The 18,657-nt window shown below is 27.8% G+C and overlaps 3 protein-coding genes across 3 annotated transcripts in view; all 3 read right to left on the bottom strand.

The window, feature by feature from the left end:
• Positions 1-6,560, bottom strand: part of LOC136076849 (disintegrin and metalloproteinase domain-containing protein 15-like) — a 91,365-nt gene extending 84,805 nt beyond the window's left edge. Inside the window, exons 1-2 of the mRNA XM_065790456.1 lie at positions 6,472-6,560; positions 5,636-5,704 (exon numbers count right to left, since the gene is read on the bottom strand). Of these exons, the coding sequence (XP_065646528.1) occupies positions 5,636-5,695 (60 nt within the window). The 5' untranslated portion in view covers positions 5,696-5,704; positions 6,472-6,560. The remainder of the gene's footprint in view (positions 1-5,635; positions 5,705-6,471) is intronic.
• Positions 6,561-6,832: 272 nt separating this feature from the next.
• On the bottom strand, positions 6,833-9,251 carry LOC136076850 (uncharacterized). The gene is made up of 2 exons (XM_065790457.1): positions 8,971-9,251; positions 6,833-8,724 (listed from the first exon to the last, which is right to left on the bottom strand). The coding sequence occupies exons 1-2, from the start codon at positions 9,205-9,207 to the stop codon at positions 7,003-7,005; spliced, it is 1,959 nt and encodes a 652-aa protein (XP_065646529.1). The 5' UTR covers positions 9,208-9,251; the 3' UTR covers positions 6,833-7,002.
• A 7,219-nt stretch (positions 9,252-16,470) lies between these two features.
• Positions 16,471-18,657, bottom strand: part of LOC136075972 (zinc metalloproteinase-disintegrin-like HF3) — a 50,985-nt gene continuing 48,798 nt past the window's right edge. Inside the window, exons 10-11 of the mRNA XM_065789425.1 lie at positions 16,668-16,716; positions 16,471-16,562 (exon numbers count right to left, since the gene is read on the bottom strand). Coding sequence (XP_065645497.1) covers positions 16,471-16,562; positions 16,668-16,716 — 141 coding nt within the window. The remainder of the gene's footprint in view (positions 16,563-16,667; positions 16,717-18,657) is intronic.

Genomic DNA, 18,657 nt, shown 5'->3' on the forward strand with positions numbered 1-18,657 from the left:
CACCACAATAATTTTTCCAATAAAAAATTTTAAAGTTAATTTTTAGAAAAAAAAAAAACGATTAAAAAATAAAGGTGTAAATGAAAAAAAAATGGATAGAGAAAACCTAATTTGTTATCTGTAATATTTGAGGTAAGTTCCTTTGACAAAAATTTGTTGACCTTGTGATTTACTTCATAATGGTAGAATTTGGGTAGAATTATTTTGTTTTTCTGCTGCAAAATGTGCTTTTTATGTAACTTCTTGGATTCAAGAAGGCATGGAATCTTTTATGCCCTCTCAACAACTTCAAGTCAAGCCTCACTCTTCTCAATAGTTTTCCTTGCATTGTGGTGCTTCAATTTTCAATTGTAACCATTACTTTCATATCTTTCAGCAAAAAAAATTCTCTAGAAAACAGATGTCTGTTTTCTATTGCTAGAAACCATTGTAAAAAAGTTTTTTCTAATGCCAAAGACCGCTATTCTTATGTCACGAAACCCAGTACTTCATCTCAAAAGCTATGCTTTTCTGACTTCTGGAGAACTATTAACAGTATAATAGGAGAAAATCTGTTGTTCCACCTCGCTAGTATCGTTTGGATTATATCACCTCACCTAAAAACAAAGCTGAATTGTTTGCTAAGAAAATCTCATTAATATCATTTCTTGATTTCACTAGTTGCATTATACCTGATATAGCCAAAAAACATGTTGATCCATTGCTTCACATTCGTTTCAATCCAGCTTCTGTATCTATAAAAATGATTTCCTGCCTAAATTTTTCTACAGCTTGTACTTTAGACAACATACCTATTAAAGTCTTTCAGATGTGTTCTCCGGAGCTGTCGTTTATACTTTAAAAACTATTTAACAAATGCCAATAAGAGTCTTGTTATCCAGTCTACTGGAAAGTGGCATGTGTTATCTCTATTTTCAAAAACTAGACAATCTGAATCGTCTAATCATCATCTCATTAGTCTTCTTTCTATTAGGAGCAAGGTTTTTGAGTTTTAAATTAACAAACACTTAATCTCTAATCTTGAATCTAATAACTTATTTAATGACCCTTAATATGAATTTCGATGTTCTCGTTCTACAGCTGATTTTCTATCAGTAATAACCAATAGATTTTTTAGTGCAATAGATAGATGTGGAGAGGTTAAGAGGTCTTGACATGTCTAAAGCTTTTAAAAAGCTTGCATGCTGACCCTCTCCATAAGCTTTCTTCTTATGATGTATCAAGTAAAATCTTAAAGATTATTAAATCCTTCCTTACTGATCTTTTTTTTAAAGTTGTCCTCGATGGACAGCTCTGTTCTTTATACCCTGTCATTTCAGGGGTTTCTTGAGGTTCTATCCTTGAATCAATACTCTTTTTAGTTTACATTAATGATCCTTCAGATATTTTTACATCTAAGGAAGCATTGTTTGCTGATAATACTACCAATTATTCTTGCCTTGATAAGAAGCCAACACTCTCTGATTGCTATGAGGAGCATTTGAGCTTGAAAAGGATTTCACTTCTGCTACAGCATGGGGCTCACAGTGGTTGGTGAGCTTTAAATCAGAGAAAGTTCAATTTTCTTCAACTAATTGTTATCGCAATTATCTAGATCTTCATATTTATGAACGGTAATGTACCTTCTTAATTCAGATCTTTATTGGAAACCACATATAAAATTGATTGAAAAAATAGCATCTGCTATGGTTGCATCTTTTTATTGTGCTAGTTACTTTCTTACTCCGGATTCTATTCTTTATCTCTATAAATCTCAAATCCGTCCTGGTATGGAATACTGTTTCCGTATCTAGGGTGGATCTTTCAATGATGCTCTTTCTCTCTTAGACTCGGTGCAAAAATGAATTGTTAACATAGTTGGACCTGCTCTTGCAACCAACCTCCAACCATCATCGTAATGGTGCTTCTTTTTCTTTTTCTATAAAGACTACTGTACAATATACTAGAATTCATTTTCATGTTACTTGTCATTCTATTAAATCTTTTCCTTTTCCTGTGACTGTTCCTCAGTGCTCTAAATTCTTATATGTCCAGTTTTTTTCCTCAAATATCATTTCTATGGAATTCGCTTCCTTCATCTTGTTTTCCTTATTTACATAATTTGCAATATTTTAAGATGTCTTTCAATCGTTATCTTGCTGTATAAACTTCATCTTTTCTCTTCCAGTAACTTTAATAACTCTAACAGAGGGTGCTTGCAGCCTTGTTGGAAATGAAGATGAATAAAAAAAAAAAGAAGTTAACTTTGTGACTCTTTTTTCAGACAACACCAATCACTAACCTTTTTGTAACGTTTGCTTAAACTTACCTTTTTTTACTCTTCGATTTGTTTCTTTTTTCTGACTCTAGCATGTTTTCTGTTTTTCCCAGCTAACTGCCGAAACTATATGTTAAAACTTTTGGCTCTCTCTTCCTTAAATTCAGACAACACTTATAATTTACCTTTAGTCCTTGATATGTGCCTAATCTTTTAATACTTGATCCAAAAAAAATCTTGTTTTATAATTGATTTCAGAAAAGTTTTGTCTCTAGGCAAGTCTTATATTTACACATGCATTTATCTGGTTTCTTCGCAAAAGTAAGAAAATTTTTAGACAAAATTTTTCTCAAATTTATTATTTGAATTTATTGGCCACATCCTTTTTGTACATCCAAAGAAACAGCTTAATTCACTAATAAACATACAAATTGCTTCTACTTTTGTTGCTTAATTTATTTCTTAATCAATTATTTGTATTACCCAGACTGCATTTTACAGTCTTACAACCATGTTTTCCAGAACTTTTCTTATAAATATCTAAACTATTTAAAAAGTGCCTATCTAAATATTACTCTTTTTTCCCCCAAATATAACCATTAGTATAACTTTGAATTGGACAGGCAGCCTATCTTTGATGTCATCTCTCTTTTGTATTGAATTTTGACTAAAAAAAAAACTCACCTATTTACTATTAAAAATTATTGCAATATTGTTATATATATATATATATATATATATATATATATATATATATATATATATATATATAATATATATATATATATATATATATATATATATATATATATATATACAGTGCTTTTTTTAGAAAAAAAGGTAGCGGAACTCTTTCCTTTTTATATGTCATTAATGTAGGAATAGACCTGTTTTTCGTGAACATAAACATGATGAACTTGTTGCTCTCAATGAAGAGGTATCTATAAACAACAGTTTTCAACTTGAACAAGAGGCATTTTAACCAAATATAACTCACAATTTTATTAAGAAATATTTTGTTAAGGGGACAACACATATAGATAGATATAAAATATGAGCCGAAAAGAATCAAACTCTTTCCTATTGCTTATTTGAAAATTTTGTAAAAATGTAAAAGCATCCATTAATTATGTTTGTTACGAAGTGTAATATTGCATCTGCGATATGTAAACAATACATAGTTTTTAGACTATTATGGCAGTCTACTGGTGAAATAATTTATGCTAAATTCTTTAAAAATCATTTCTTGTTATACGATATGTTTATAAATAAATTGATTTTAATAAAAAAGGCAGCGTATCACTATTTTTTAAATATATTTTAGATATAATAATAATATATTATTATTATATATAAGATATAATAACAATATATTAAATATATTTTAGACATAATAATAATATATTAAATAATATTATATTATACTAAATGTAATTGAAAACAAGATGTAGAGGGCATGTTGTAAGCAGGTTGCTGCATCATTATACCAACGATTGTATAGAGTCAGACATAAAACTGGTCCCAGAAAGTATAACACATATTGACGTTTTACAGATATGGCGTGTTCGAGGTGAATCAACCAACTCTGTTGTAATTTTATTTTCAAATCTTAAATTTTTAAAAATTGACGCCTATAAAGACAAGAATAATACTCACAAAAAAAACGTTTCAGGAACCTGTAAATATTGTTTTATAATTTTTTATGCAGTTGTGAAAATGTTTACTGTTACAATTTTCTCTCGCGTTAGAGATTTTGAAATATTTTTTAAAATGGTCTCTTTTTTAACTTCTTTTCTTATCTTTAATACAGCTTAAAGTCCCTATTTTTTGCGACCACATATTTTCTTACGTATCGAACTTAACTGTTCCTCTATATCTTCGTCATAAGAAACTTTATAGTTAGACCATTCTTTCAATATTTTCATTCCGATCTTAGCTTTTATGTCAAGTGATTTCACTATTAGGCAGGTTGTGCAGCCGAGCTTTGTCAAAAACAGAGCCAGTGGTTTATGGATCAAAACTCTATTTTTTGCTCTAATGTACAGCAATTTCTGAACAGGAGAGTTAACCGAGAAGAAACTGGTAGTTTTTTTCACACTTAGTTTTGTTTTATTTTGTTTAATTATTATTTTTTATTACTGTCACAAATAGCGTAAAGTTTTTATTTCTAAAAAATTATTATAAGGCATTATTAGATATTCAGACAAACATTGCACAGAAAAAATAGAACTTCTTAGATATGAAAATGGTTGTGGAATTGATATTCAGACAAAAAATCAATTGGCATCATAAAAACGAACAAAAAAGCAGCCCGGTAATGTTTTCATATGTGTTATACTTTTATGTGTTACTTGATCTTTACAACCCACATTTGTATTTTCAGTTTAAAGAATTTTTAATACATTTATTACATATTAATACGAAGCAGTGTAAAATTAGGGTTTTTTTGTTCCCAAGCTCCAATTACCCCAATTCTTTGCAAAACATTCTTTTTTGATATAAACATAAACCTAAAAAAGTTTGGAGTTAGCACAATGCCTGTTAGTGCCAAAACTCAAGCATATATATATATATATATATATATATATATATATATATATATATATATATATATATATATATATATATATATATATATATATATATATATTGGGAAAAAAAAAAACTCTTATTTTTGGGCCCACCTAGCCCTTAACATGGGAGCAACGAGTTTATAAAATATTTACTTTATTATTTTTATTTAAATTCATATTCATCAACAAATTTCAAGTTTCATGCAATAATTTCAAGTTTCATGCAATAATCTTTAACTGTTCAGTTTTTATAACTCTGCCATGTTTACAGCCTCTCTCAAATTGAGGGGGATTAATAATTTATTTTGTTATAGTTTTTGAAAAATAATAGATTATTGCATGAAATTTGTTATAAAAGGGAGTGTATTTAAAAAACAGACATATGGTTTTACCCATGGAATTGATAAAACTACATAACAATTATCAAAATTGTTATGCAGTTGCTTAGTTAGTAAAAAAAGTGCTGCTAGGACTGTTAGACTGTTAGACCAAAACTGCAAGTATTTTACATTAATGTTCATAAGGTTAATTATAAGCAGATCAAAAAAAATTAATTAAATTCTATAATTGTTCAACTCATCAACAATAATAACTGAACTTTATAATTTTTACTAAAATTATATCATTAAAGGTTTATCAACTCATGATATCAGAAGTTCGCTAAGTAAAAGCTTTTTCATAAGTTTTAATATCGCTAATAACTTTAAACAACAAGACAAACAAACATTATTATGTTAATAAATAAATACATATTTATTATTAACAGTGGCTTAGATAATCCATAAATAATAAATATATAACAAACCCTGTCAAGTTGAAAATATGCATTTAAGACTCTCTCAATCAACCTTGAAGTCTTTTTCATATAATTAAGCTTAAAATAAATAAGATAAAAACTCAAAAGCAACAATAAAAACTAAAAAATTAACTATATAAGAATATACAATGAATTAATATAGTTTGTTAAATATTTTAACAAAACATTCAAGGAAACATTTTTTTCTCTGATATAAAATATAAACTTTTAAAAACAAAATTTTTAAAAGTTCAGGTTTTATTACAAAAACTAAAAATATGGAAAAACTTTAAATAAAATAATAAAAAAATAAATGAGAATAATTTTACTTTTGAGTGAAATTTAACTAACTCAAAATCAAATAAATTACAAAAAAATGCATTAAAAAAAAGATTTATTGAGACTGCTCAAATTTTTTTTTTGTGCCTTCATGCTAATAAATACCATAATGGTATTTCTACATATCTTTTATTTCTTAAGAGAATTTTATCACTGGTGTTAAGACAATAAAGATATCTGGAAATTGAAAAACCAACTAAAAAAACTGCATACTAAAAGTTTATTTGTTTTATTAATTAATATATTTTATAATATATTAATTGTAATCAAATTAAATATATATAATATATCATCATTATCATCATCATCATCATCATCCTCATCCTCATCATCATCATCATCATCATCATCATCATCATCATCATCATCATCATCATCATCATCATCATCATCATCATCATCATCATCATCATCATCATCATCATCATCATCATCATCATCATCATCATCATCATCATCATCATCATCATCATTATTATCAAATAGATTTAATATATTCTGCATACCAAACGAGTGTTTATAAGTCACTGTGAACCACAATAACCGCCAGGTTTGAAGTCTCCCCACATCCAATTTTTTTTTCTTATTAAGAAGTAACATAGTATATAAGTTAAGTAAAGGTATTAAGAACCTCCATAGGTATGGCTAGAATAAAATTTTTACACATCTAAACTTTAGATAAAAGGGGAGGGGCGGTACACCGTTAACCTTATTGAAGTTCATATATTTCACATTATTTCATGAAGAAACCTAATTTTTACTCTGTACTTGTGTACTCCCATAATATAAAGGCATTAAAAAAGTGTTAGAACATTTATATAAAAGATTACAAAGAAAAAGAATGTAGGTATAAAAACAACAACAAAATGCATTTAATGTGAAAAATATCTTGACTAAGCTTTGAAATACAAAAATAGCATTCTATTTTATCAATACTCAATTAAAAGTATTTTTAATGCTATTAAAATACTTTGTAAATAATAATTTTGACATAGTTGTGTAGCAAAATATATTAAATTGATCAGTAAACTTGTTAACTATTTATTAAATGTTGAAAATTCCACAACACTTGACTTTAACCGTTTAGCATAGTCTGGGTGGCTTTGTCGTCTCTTATATTTATTCCATGTCTTTCTAAACTCATGATGAACAGATTCACCTGCTTGTTCAGAGTAAATTCCAAGCCCATTATCAGTATTGGTACTTTTTAGAAATGGTACAATATGGTTAACTGCAATATGAACTTTCCACAGTATATTCAAAGAAATGTTTTCAAAGTAAGTATTAATATATTCCCTTAAATTAGCATAAGACATCTTGAATTCGAAAACAACAGATTCAATATCACCAACTTTTTCTCCAAAGGTGGCTTGCTTCATTAATTGAAACTTTCTTAAACATTCAATTACTGGTAGTAAATCAAGCTTTCCTTGATCAGCAATATCACGAGAAAGAACATCTAACTTATCTAAAAGTCTGTTGGCATTGTTGCCATCAAATCCAATGCCATGGTAACCTCTGAAAAATATGTAATTTGAGTTTAACCACTTTTCAAAGCCAGGCCATAGTTTTGATAATAGTTTTCCAAAAGTTGTAACTATTCCGATTAATGTATGCAACTCAGGTACTGGAACTAAATTTTCAATAATTGTGTCTGGATCCTCTTCAAGATATAATAATCTTGGATTAATAACATTTTTATAATCAGCCATCTTTGATTTTGGTTTTCCAGCTTCTGTGTATTTACTGTAATGATAATCGAGGGAACCAAGAGTTCGTTTTTCTCCACCATCCAAAAGACTCTCTCCTTTACACCACAAACAACTATATTTTCCAGCATGGCTTGTAATGCCAAACATTGAGTTTGCACACTTTAAATCAAATGCAACAGAATACTTAATATTTTGAAGATTAAGAGTATCAACTAATTTTCTAAGATTTCCATTGTGTTCAGACACTCCTTCTACAATAGCAACAATAAAACAACGCTTAACTCCAGAGTCATCAAGGTCAGGTTGGTTGCTAGTTTTATCATGCGGATTAAAAACATTCATAGTGACCTTTAAAAAACCTTGACCAGAATCCACAGCAACTCTTACAATTGTAGAAAACGGGTCAATATTCCTTTCAGTGATTATATCATGTATAAATTCATCAATATCTTTAATATAAACCATTGATTTATTTACTACATCACCAGCTTCAACAAATTCTTCTTCTTTACATGAAAAATATTCATTCATTTCTGCTTTTAAAGCCTCTAATTTTTTAACAATATTTCCTGCAATGCTACTTTGAAAGCCAAGACTTTTTCTAAATATAGAACACATTTTTTTGGTTTTACACTGAGATAGTTCTAAACATTTTATAAGCTCAATGATTGTTCCAAAAGATACTTGACTAAAATTAGCACGGTCACATTTATTGTCAGTAGTTCCGGCAACAATAGTTAATGGTTTCCCATAAGTAGCAATTGTGAATTTTTCACCTCTAAAAATATTTTCCTTTTCCATTTTTGTTTTTAAAATACTTGAGGCGACACGTTCTGCACTTGCTGATCCCAATGCATATGCTGCATTAACTAAATTTTTCACAGCTTGAACATCACTACAAAGATGAATAATGCCTGACTTAACAACTCCATAACATTTTAAGCACATCCTTTCATTTTTATCATCATTTAACTCAGAAGTAAAAATGTTAATATCTTTTGATATTTCTGAAACATCTGAAGTTCTTCTGATATCTTGACGGTTTATCTAATCAAAAAAAAATCTAAAGCTATATAAATTAGTAATATAAAAAATATAACACAACAAAAATAAACACATCGATGGCATATTAGTTCCTAAAACAAGCTGTTTAAATGTTTTTTTTTTTCAAGATTATTAAAGTTCATTGAGACACATCTCTTTATTTTTTTAAAATTAATAAAAAATAAAACAACTTTATTTAATTAAACACTAAGTCTTAAATATAGTTTTTTATTAATTTTATCAACTAACCTGAGAAATTTGCTTTAGCCACTTATCAAGGTGTTTTGTATCGTTTTTTTCCAAACAATAAAGGTTTTTATAACAATTGCTACAAATAACTTTAGGATGGTTTGCTAAATTTTGATCATAGCTATCCCAAATAAAGGTTTTTATTTTTTCTTCAATAGCGTTAGATATTTTATGAAGCTTTGCTGACTTTTTACCAAAGATTTTAAAACAAACAGCACATAGATTGTTAACCGCCATTTAATAAAACTTGTCGTTGTGTACCAGAGTATGTCTAAAATCAAACTATGCCGATATTTGATTAGCAAATTATAGCCTTTTTTTCTGAAAATGGCGGATGTTTTTTAACTAAAAATTATAATTTTTATTCTTTGATTTTCATACATTTTTCCATTCCCCTAGAGGTTTTTACTAACCAAATATTTATTTTCATATATACAACTAAATATTTATAAAAAAAAATCTGATGTGGGGAGACTTCAAACCTGGCGGTCACTGTGGTTCATTGTGAAGTGAAAAAGAATTAAAACTAAAAATTTGTATAACTAAAATTAAATTTTAAAAACAAAAAAATTTAAGTTAAAAAACTTCATAAAAGAAATTCTTTATAAACCAAATTAAGGACATAACGATGCCTTTCTTTAAAAGCAAGTTATGCGCCTTTAAGTTATTTATTAACTGAATTATTTATTGATTAACTGCCATGTCTTATATTATATCAAAATTTAGTATTGAAAATATATTACCAACAATTAGTTAATTAATATAGAATATTACCTCAATAAGTTAATCAAATATTTATTAGATAATTTTTAAGTAATTAGTGCGCTTTAAAATAAAATAACTTCTGCATGATCATTACAGAAGCCCTACACTATAAGGAAATCAGTGAACCAAATCAGAAGCCTTACACTATAAGGAAATCAGTGACCGCGGCCCCGGCCCACTGTGGAAAATAAAGGTCTTTTTTTATAAGAAAAAAAAATTAAATATAAAATTTGTAAATAAAATAAAAAAAGTTCAAAATGTCGTTTTTAATTTTATTTTTAACCAAACATGTTCTTTATAATTATGTGAAAAAACTTTGAAAGTATTTGAAACAACAAAAAATACATAAAAATGCTTATTTATTTGGAAAATATATTCATATTAAATTTATTTATATATAAAAAAAACATTTATATGAGCTTTCAGCTAAACTCAAGACAAAAAAATTACTTTTAATAAACACGTAGGGGAGCATGGGGTAAGATGACGAATGGGGCAAGATGATGACCTACCATTATCTTCAAAATTCAACTAAATATGAAAGCTGACTGTAGCTGAGAGCGATGTAGATTATATCTACTAGATTTATTTATGTTTTCTTTATAAGTATTATTTTCGGAATGAAAGATAAGTATTAAATATGGTTTTTTCGATATTAGGAAAAAAAAAATTTACTTGGATTTGATTTTTTTTTCATTACATCACCAGCTAAAGGTAAGAGAGAATTTTTCGTTTAGCTTGTTCTATTTGGAAGCCAAACGAGTAGTATTAAGCTATGATTACTTACTTATGTATAGTTCTGAATCACCTTTGAAGATTGTGTAGTCTAGGGGCAAGATGAACGGGGTAAGATGACTCGTTTGTCGTTTTGTCGAAGTACATGTTTTACTATAAACTGTATGAACACTGCCTCTTGTTTCGTTTAACTTAAATCTTGTTGCCTAGTTGTGCTTAGTTATAACAATAAACACAATTATAATAAAATAACTTAAAATAATAATAATTAAAGTTACTTTAAAGTTAATTAAATTTAGTTATGTTGTGAATTTTATTATTTATGCATATGTCAATTTTAGTTATGCGTAAATCTGTTTGTAAAATAAGGATAGCTAATATGATTAGGGTTAATAACTATACTGTATGGTTATATGTAATCTGTTTTATACATACATATACATATAAATACATACATACATACATATATACATATATATATGTATTTGTATATATATATATATATACGTATATATATATACATGTATATACATATACATACATATATATATGTATGCATATATACACATATATATATATATATACATATACATATGTATGTATATGTATATATATACATACATATACATACATATGTATATATATATGTGTGTGTGTGTGTGTGTGTGTGTGTGTGTGTATGTGTGTGTGTAAAGTATATTTTTAATATGGTACATGTATTTGCATGTTCTTTGTTTATATTGACAGTCCCATTGCATACTATTGTGTTATTTGTAGTTATTAAAATGGTTCGCAACTATATCAGAACTACAAGTGCAAATGGAAATTGGACAATGCAGAACATGACTCAAGCTATTGAAGCTTGCAATTCCAATGCTTGCAACAAGAACCAAGCTGCTGTAAATTTTAGAGTTCCAGAAGCAACATTAAGGCGTTACCTTAAGAAATCTTCTGATTAATTTCCAATCAGCAATGGAAGGTTTCGTCCTATATTTTCAATGGAAATGGAAAAATTACTCGAAGAATATTTAATTGAGTTGAGCAAAAGATTTTTTGGTATGACAAAAGTACAGCTCACAAAATTTGCATTTGAATTTGCAGAACGTGCTGAAATTTCAGAAATTTTGCAGAAATTGGTGGTCTTGACTGGTTAGGTGGATTTTTGAAATGCCACAACAATATTTCATTACGAACTCCTGAAATGACGTCTCTGGGAAGAATTCATGGTTTTAACTCCCCACGGGTTGCAATATTTTTTGATTTACTTCGAGATCTCTTGAGAACGCATAAATTTTTACCTTCAAGAATCTTCAATGCTGATGAAAGTGGGTTACCCAATGTACCAACAAAAATCCCAAAATTATTTTCTGTCAAAGGCATTAAAAGAGTGGACAAAGCTATTTCTGCTGAAAGAGGAAAAGCCGTAACCACGTTTTGTAGCATGAATGCTGTAAGAACTTACATACCTCCGGTTTTTATTTTTACACATAAAAGAATGCGGCATGATTTTCTGGACAATACTTCACATGATTCAGTTGGCTTTGCCCATAAATCTGGTTGGATGACGCAGGAAATTTTTGTAAATTATTTGAAGCACTTTGTTTATCACACAAAACAAACTATTGCTGATCCTGTTCTGTTAATTGTGGATAACCATAACTCACACATAAGTTTTTCAGCCATTGAATACTGCAGAAAACATTCAATTGTAATGCTAACATTGCCACCACATTCCACCCATATGATGCAACCTCTAAATGTTACCTTCTTTATTAGAAATAACAACTCTAATAAAGAATCCTAATTAAGGAGTAGAAGGTGCGCACATATGACAATAACTTTTTTACACAGGGCTTCAAAGAAAAACTTCTAGCTTTATAATACAAGTTTATAGTAACAATACACTTGAAACTTATTTTTAAAAATATAAGTTTAAGAATTGTTGCCACAGCAATACAACATTATCCGAATACATATGCGGAAGTCTGAGACTAGTCAAAACTTTTGCAGGAAAAACTCATAACGGCTGCTTTGTTAATAAAAAACACATGTTTATATCTATATCTGTAACACACATACATAAATACATATATATACATATGCATATATAAATACACATATAATATTATATATATATATATATATATATATATATATATATATATACATATATCTATATATGCATATATATATATATATATACATATATATATATACATATATATATATGTATATATATATATATATATATATATATATATATATATATATACATATATATACATATATATATGTATATATATATATATATATATATATATATATATATATATATATATATATATATATATATATATATATATATATATATATATATATATATATATATATATATATATGTATGTATGTATGTATGTATATATAATATGTATAGATATAGATGTGTTTTGTGTAAAAATAAGCAAATATATATATATATATAAATATATATATATATATATTTATATATTACAAGCATACATACATACACACATACATACATACATATTTATATATATACATATATATATATGTATATATATATATATATATGTTAATATATATATATATATATATATATATATAAATATATATATATATATATATATATATATATATATATATATATATATATATATATATATATATGTATATATATTTATATATATAAATGGGCTGCAATTTTTCATATAAAACACATCTATATCTATCTATATAATATATATATACAAACATACATACATACACACACACATACATACATACATATTTAAATACATATATATATATATATATATATATATATATATATATATATATATATATATATATATATATATATATATATATATATATATATATATATATATATATATATATATATATATATATATACATATATATATATATCAACAAAAGTTAAAGTACATTGTATAACTGAGATTCCAAGACTTCATTTAAGTTCACTAATTAGCATAAAAATAGCTTTAATACTTGAGTTATTCTGTTTTGTAAAAACAAAACATGTTCAGTTTCAAGTAAAAAGATTCTGGCTGTCAAAACAGAAAAAATGTGGCTAATAAGACAGCAAATGAGAAAAAAAATAAGCATACACTGGAAGTTTGTGGTATACGAGCTAAAAAAATAAAATAGGGATAGGCCTGCAGTTTCCATATTAATTATTAAAAATTCCTCCCAGACACATCAAGCCTTTGAAATAGGAAGTTCATTAATCTAAATATATCCTTCTTTTTCATATTTTTCTCCCATTATACTATTTCTAAATAAATCAAGAGATTTTCAAATCTTTTACTTCATTTTCTATAAGATGGCTTTGCAAATGAGTCGTATGAAAATTTTTTGAGCTCAGAAGAAGCACTGTCTCCTTAAAGTAGCACAATATTGGCAACAAGAAAAATGGAAAATGGAAACAATTTATTGGAAAATTTGGTTTGCGAAGATTCTTTTAATAATCATTTTGAGCTTGTGTAAGTAATATACTTGTTTAAATATTTATTTGAAATATGAGTATAAAGATAAGATTGCTGAGACAAATACAACAAATGATCCTGCTTTGTTGGATGAAATTATATCTAAAATTAAATGTGATGCAGTTGCTTTATTTGGCCTCCTAAAACTCTTTCTTTTATTTCCGAGAGACTCGGTTAAGATTAAGTTTTCTGAATCAGTTTTTCACGGAATTCAAGTTTCAAAAGAAAATCAAATTTTTCCTCGTTACGAAACTCGTAACGAGGAAAAAATAAACAGAGATTTGCTTGTTTGGAGTGCAACTTCTAAGATATTTCTTTGCTTTCTGTGCTCACATTTCGGAAGTAAGCAAGTTTGCGGGGCTGGTAATCAATCGCATCATCTACGTGTACAAAGGAGTACAAGTTTTACAAGAGTACAAGTCTTCAGTTACTCTACAATCTTTTTAGGAGTACAAGCAATAACTTTTTACATGCCATACAGCACTCGTAACCAAACTTTTTACATGCCATGCAGCACTCGTAACCTTAACTCAGCTGGTGTTCACTCCATTGAATCTTCTGTCGAAATGAAGAACTATTTTAGCATAATTCAGTAACTCTACAATCTTTTTAGTGAAAGCCCTATAAGGTGGAAAACCTTGACCAAGACGACTGGTTTGTCTCTTCATCAAACCTCGCAAACTCGATGGAGTGCACGCATTGAGGCTGTAAAGCCGTTAGTTAAGCGACACAGAGAAACCCTTCTTTCTTTTCAGAAACTTTGTGATCTGGATTTAACTGGAGATCTTTTGAATGACGGAAAATCTTTGGAGAAATGGATTCATTCATTTGAGTTTGTTATTATGACAACCTTTTGGTTCAAAGCACTTCAAGCATTAAACTATGTCAACCTGTCATTTCAATCAGAAAATATTACTCTAGATAATGAGATGAAACTTATGAGGACTCTTATCGAGGATCTTACTAGATTTAAATCTTTTCGGCTCGAATTAGGTAATGAAGCATATTTGATTGCCTCTGGTCTAGCAAGCTATGGATTTCAGCCAAAATTAGTTCAAAAAAGTACAAGGAAAAGGAAATTATTTTACGAAGAAGCAAGGAACGAATTTTTTTTCTATGAAAACGATGAAAAGCAGTTTGAGGTGAACGTGTATAACACCGCTCTCGATACTTTATTTCAACTAATTAAAGATAGATTTTAACCTACAGAAAAGACGACGAACAGTTTCTCTATCCTATGGCTCTCAGAATCAAATAATAGGTCGAGTGAAGAAAAAAAGTTGAACCACCAATGTGGAGGAGAAATGTAAAACATTGGCGCAAATCTACGTGAGCGATGTAGATGGAGACAAACTTATTTTAGAGGTTCGTCATCTGGGTACGCTGAAGTGCGCCAATCTTTTTGTCCAAACGAAAATCTCACTACAATGAAGCTATTAAATGGAATCTATCAGAAAGGTCTAGAGTCTCTTTTCGAATCAATATGTATTTTGTTACGTATTTTTAACACGATTCCCGTTTCTATCGCCGAAAGAGAGCGGTCTTTCAGTAAGCTTAGTCTAGTCAAAACAACATTAAGGTCTAAAATGAGTCAAGACCGGCTAACTAATCTCCTAGTTATATTTATTGAACACGATCTTGCAAAAAGTCTGTGCTACGACTTAGCTATTTCGAATTTTATTACGAATAAAGCCCGCAGAGTCAACTTCTCTTGAAGCATTAAATATCTATTACATTTAAAACTTACAGTTACTTGCAATATAAAAAAAGTTCAATAACACGTCTATTAGTACATTTCTTTTTTAATATATTTCAAAAATAATTAGAAGCTTCCCCAACCCACCCCCTCAGATTTCAGTAAAAAAAAATTAGCGTTTTGACAGTACTCAAACTTTTTTGGATTCGGTCGATATGATTGGGCGCTAGGTAAATTTTGACCCAGGCGTCATTTGGGATCGCGGAGGGCCTACTTATGACAGTATATTACATAATATCATAATACTTGGTTTTATTTTAAAAGTTAGAAAATGTTTTTTGAGGAACTCAAATCATTTATTGGTTATACTATTTAATAATGAATATTGTTATAGGTTATAATATAACATTCAGTTGAAATATAACATTCGGCAAATGTTATTTTAACAAGGTATAACCTATAACTTGTTGATGTTATAATAATACTATTAGTATAACATTAACAAGTCATAGGTTATACCTTTATACTATTAATAAGAGCATGATATAAGGATCTCAAATCATTTATACTTTATATTATTTATTTTATATTTATTTCATTTATGGTATAAGTAAATGATATACGTATAATTATATTTAAGTATTTATATAATTATAAATACATAAATACATAAATATAATATTAGTATAATATATATAGATTTGTATTTTAATCATAGTTATGTATATACATAAATATAATGTTAAATATAATATATATAGATATATAATTAAATCATTTACTTATATGAATTGGTAAATCTGAAGTTAATCGACATAAAACAACTTTATTATTTTGCTTGTTGTGAGACTTGCTCAAAGAGGTAACTTTGTAATAGAAACATAAAAAAAATTTTAATATACTTTTTGTTATTTTTACTATTTAATAACTGCATACTCAACCAAACTCTCAGTCGATTTTGCAGCACTTACTTGTTGGAGCAGGCTTTAAGATGTACAATGTAGCAGCATTCCCTTGTAGCTAAAACAAATTCCTGGCATAATCAAAAGTACGTTAATTAACATCTAAATATTTTGTTTTAAATTTCAAAAGTGCAATTCAAAAACATGAAAAAGGAGCAAGTAATACAGATGTCGAGAGGTCCATATAGCGATGGTTAATGCAAGCTCCTGATAGAAATGGTGGTCAAGCAAAATATGCCTTAAAAGTGTAAGATAAAGATACTTGATGGTTGTATTAAAAGGTGATGCGGAAGTTATCGGACAAAATAAAAACGTCAATAACTTATTTATAAATTAAAAACAAACTACTATTATATTTTTTTTAAATAAAGCATTTATCTTTTAATAAAAATATATTATTTTTTATGTGAAAAAACACCACTATCTGCAATTGATCTCAATTTTTCTCCGACGGCTTTCATATGCGACTGTAAAAAGTTTAAATCAATTTCTTGTAGTTTTAGTTTAAAACGATCAATCAAAACTTGCTCTGTTGAAGCTTGCCAATCTCCCTCGTAAACCTTCTGTGCCAATTGATAACAAAAGTTTTCAATTGGTCGTGCTTGAGGCACATTTGGGGATTGGATTCTTTATCAACGTAATAGACATATTGATCCATCCAATTTAGAGAATCTTTAGCATAATGAGAACTTGCTAAATCTGGCCAAAATAAATAGTTAAAGTCTCCATGATACTTGTGAATAAATGGACGAAGTTGTTTTTTCTAAACATTCATTAATATAGATTGATGAATTGATCGCTACAGCCTTGGAAGTGCGAAACAATGGCTAGGACATACCACGGTCAGATATGGCTATCCACATTAATAATTTTTTTGGAAATTTCTCATTTCCTATAAAACGAACACTTTCTGGGCATGTTTTTTTTGTTGTTTGTGTAGATTCCAGAATTTCCAGGCATGTTGTCCCCTGCAAAACAAAAGTATTTTTCGTCATCGATGACTAGAAGCGATTTTGTGTTATAGAGTTGGGTAATTAGTTTCCTGCTTCTTTTTTTTGCCTTTATTTGTTGTTCTATAGTGTATTTTGGAGTCTTTTCACGTTTTCTATATTTAATATTCATTTTTTTTTAACTGACGACCAATTGTCGATTGATTTACACCGAATTTAATACCTATTTTTCTCTGACTGACCCCTTTTCGACCAGGGTGCTTTCTATCAGAAAACGATTGAACAGTTTCAAGTCTTTTTAGGTTATCAGATATTGTACTTCGAGCAAATCCTTCCTTTTCAAAATGGTTTACGATTTTTTTTTTTATATTAGGTTTATTAACAAAAAACTTGTTTAGCCGCTTTCGTATAGATTCTCGTTCAGCTGCATTAAGTCTTATTTTAAATAATTGTGTTTCAAATAATAAAGTTTATACTTTATAGAACGTTTATGCCTACGCATAAAACCACAAAAACTAATTATTATGCTCAAATAATGAAATTAGGATTTGTCCGATAACTTCCGCATCACCCGTTAGTTGTCTTAACTTTTCTTTGATATATAATATATTTTTCTTGAAATATAATTTTTTTATTGTTACAATATTTTATTGTATTAGTCAGTTTATCAGAGTATTGGATTTTATATTTTATACTTGATTTTACAGTTTATTTTATATTTTGTTCCTTCATTTACTTCACTTATTTTTATTTATCTTGGTTACAATAAAATACTTATTTTACGAGTTTGACCCGACTTAAATAAGTTGTATATGGTACACGTAATTTAAAACTTTATTTGCCAGAGAGCTTTATGAACATTTCTTGATACATTTAATGTGGGTTGTGTAATTGTTTATACTTTTGCAGTTGAAGAGCATTTTGCTAAAAGAATCTAGGTCTTTTTAAAATCAATTTTTGTGAAGTTGAGTTTCGGTAATTTTAAATTAAAACAGGGAAAACAGGTAGAAGATCAGGGAAATATCAGGGAAAAGTCAGGGAAATCCACC

This window comes from Hydra vulgaris, chromosome 02, assembly GCF_038396675.1.
Source record: "Hydra vulgaris chromosome 02, alternate assembly HydraT2T_AEP".
In the NCBI taxonomy this organism is placed as follows: domain Eukaryota; kingdom Metazoa; phylum Cnidaria; class Hydrozoa; order Anthoathecata; family Hydridae; genus Hydra; species Hydra vulgaris.

Excerpts from the sequence above, each read along its gene's own strand:
- LOC136076850 (XM_065790457.1), bottom strand. The coding sequence starts at position 9,207 with ATGGCGGTTAACAATCTATGTGCTGTTTGTTTTAAAATCTTTGGTAAA. Across the intron at positions 8,725-8,970 it reads GGCTAAAGCAAATTTCTCAG|ATAAACCGTCAAGATATCAG; the intron begins GTTAGTTGATAA and ends TTTTTTGATTAG.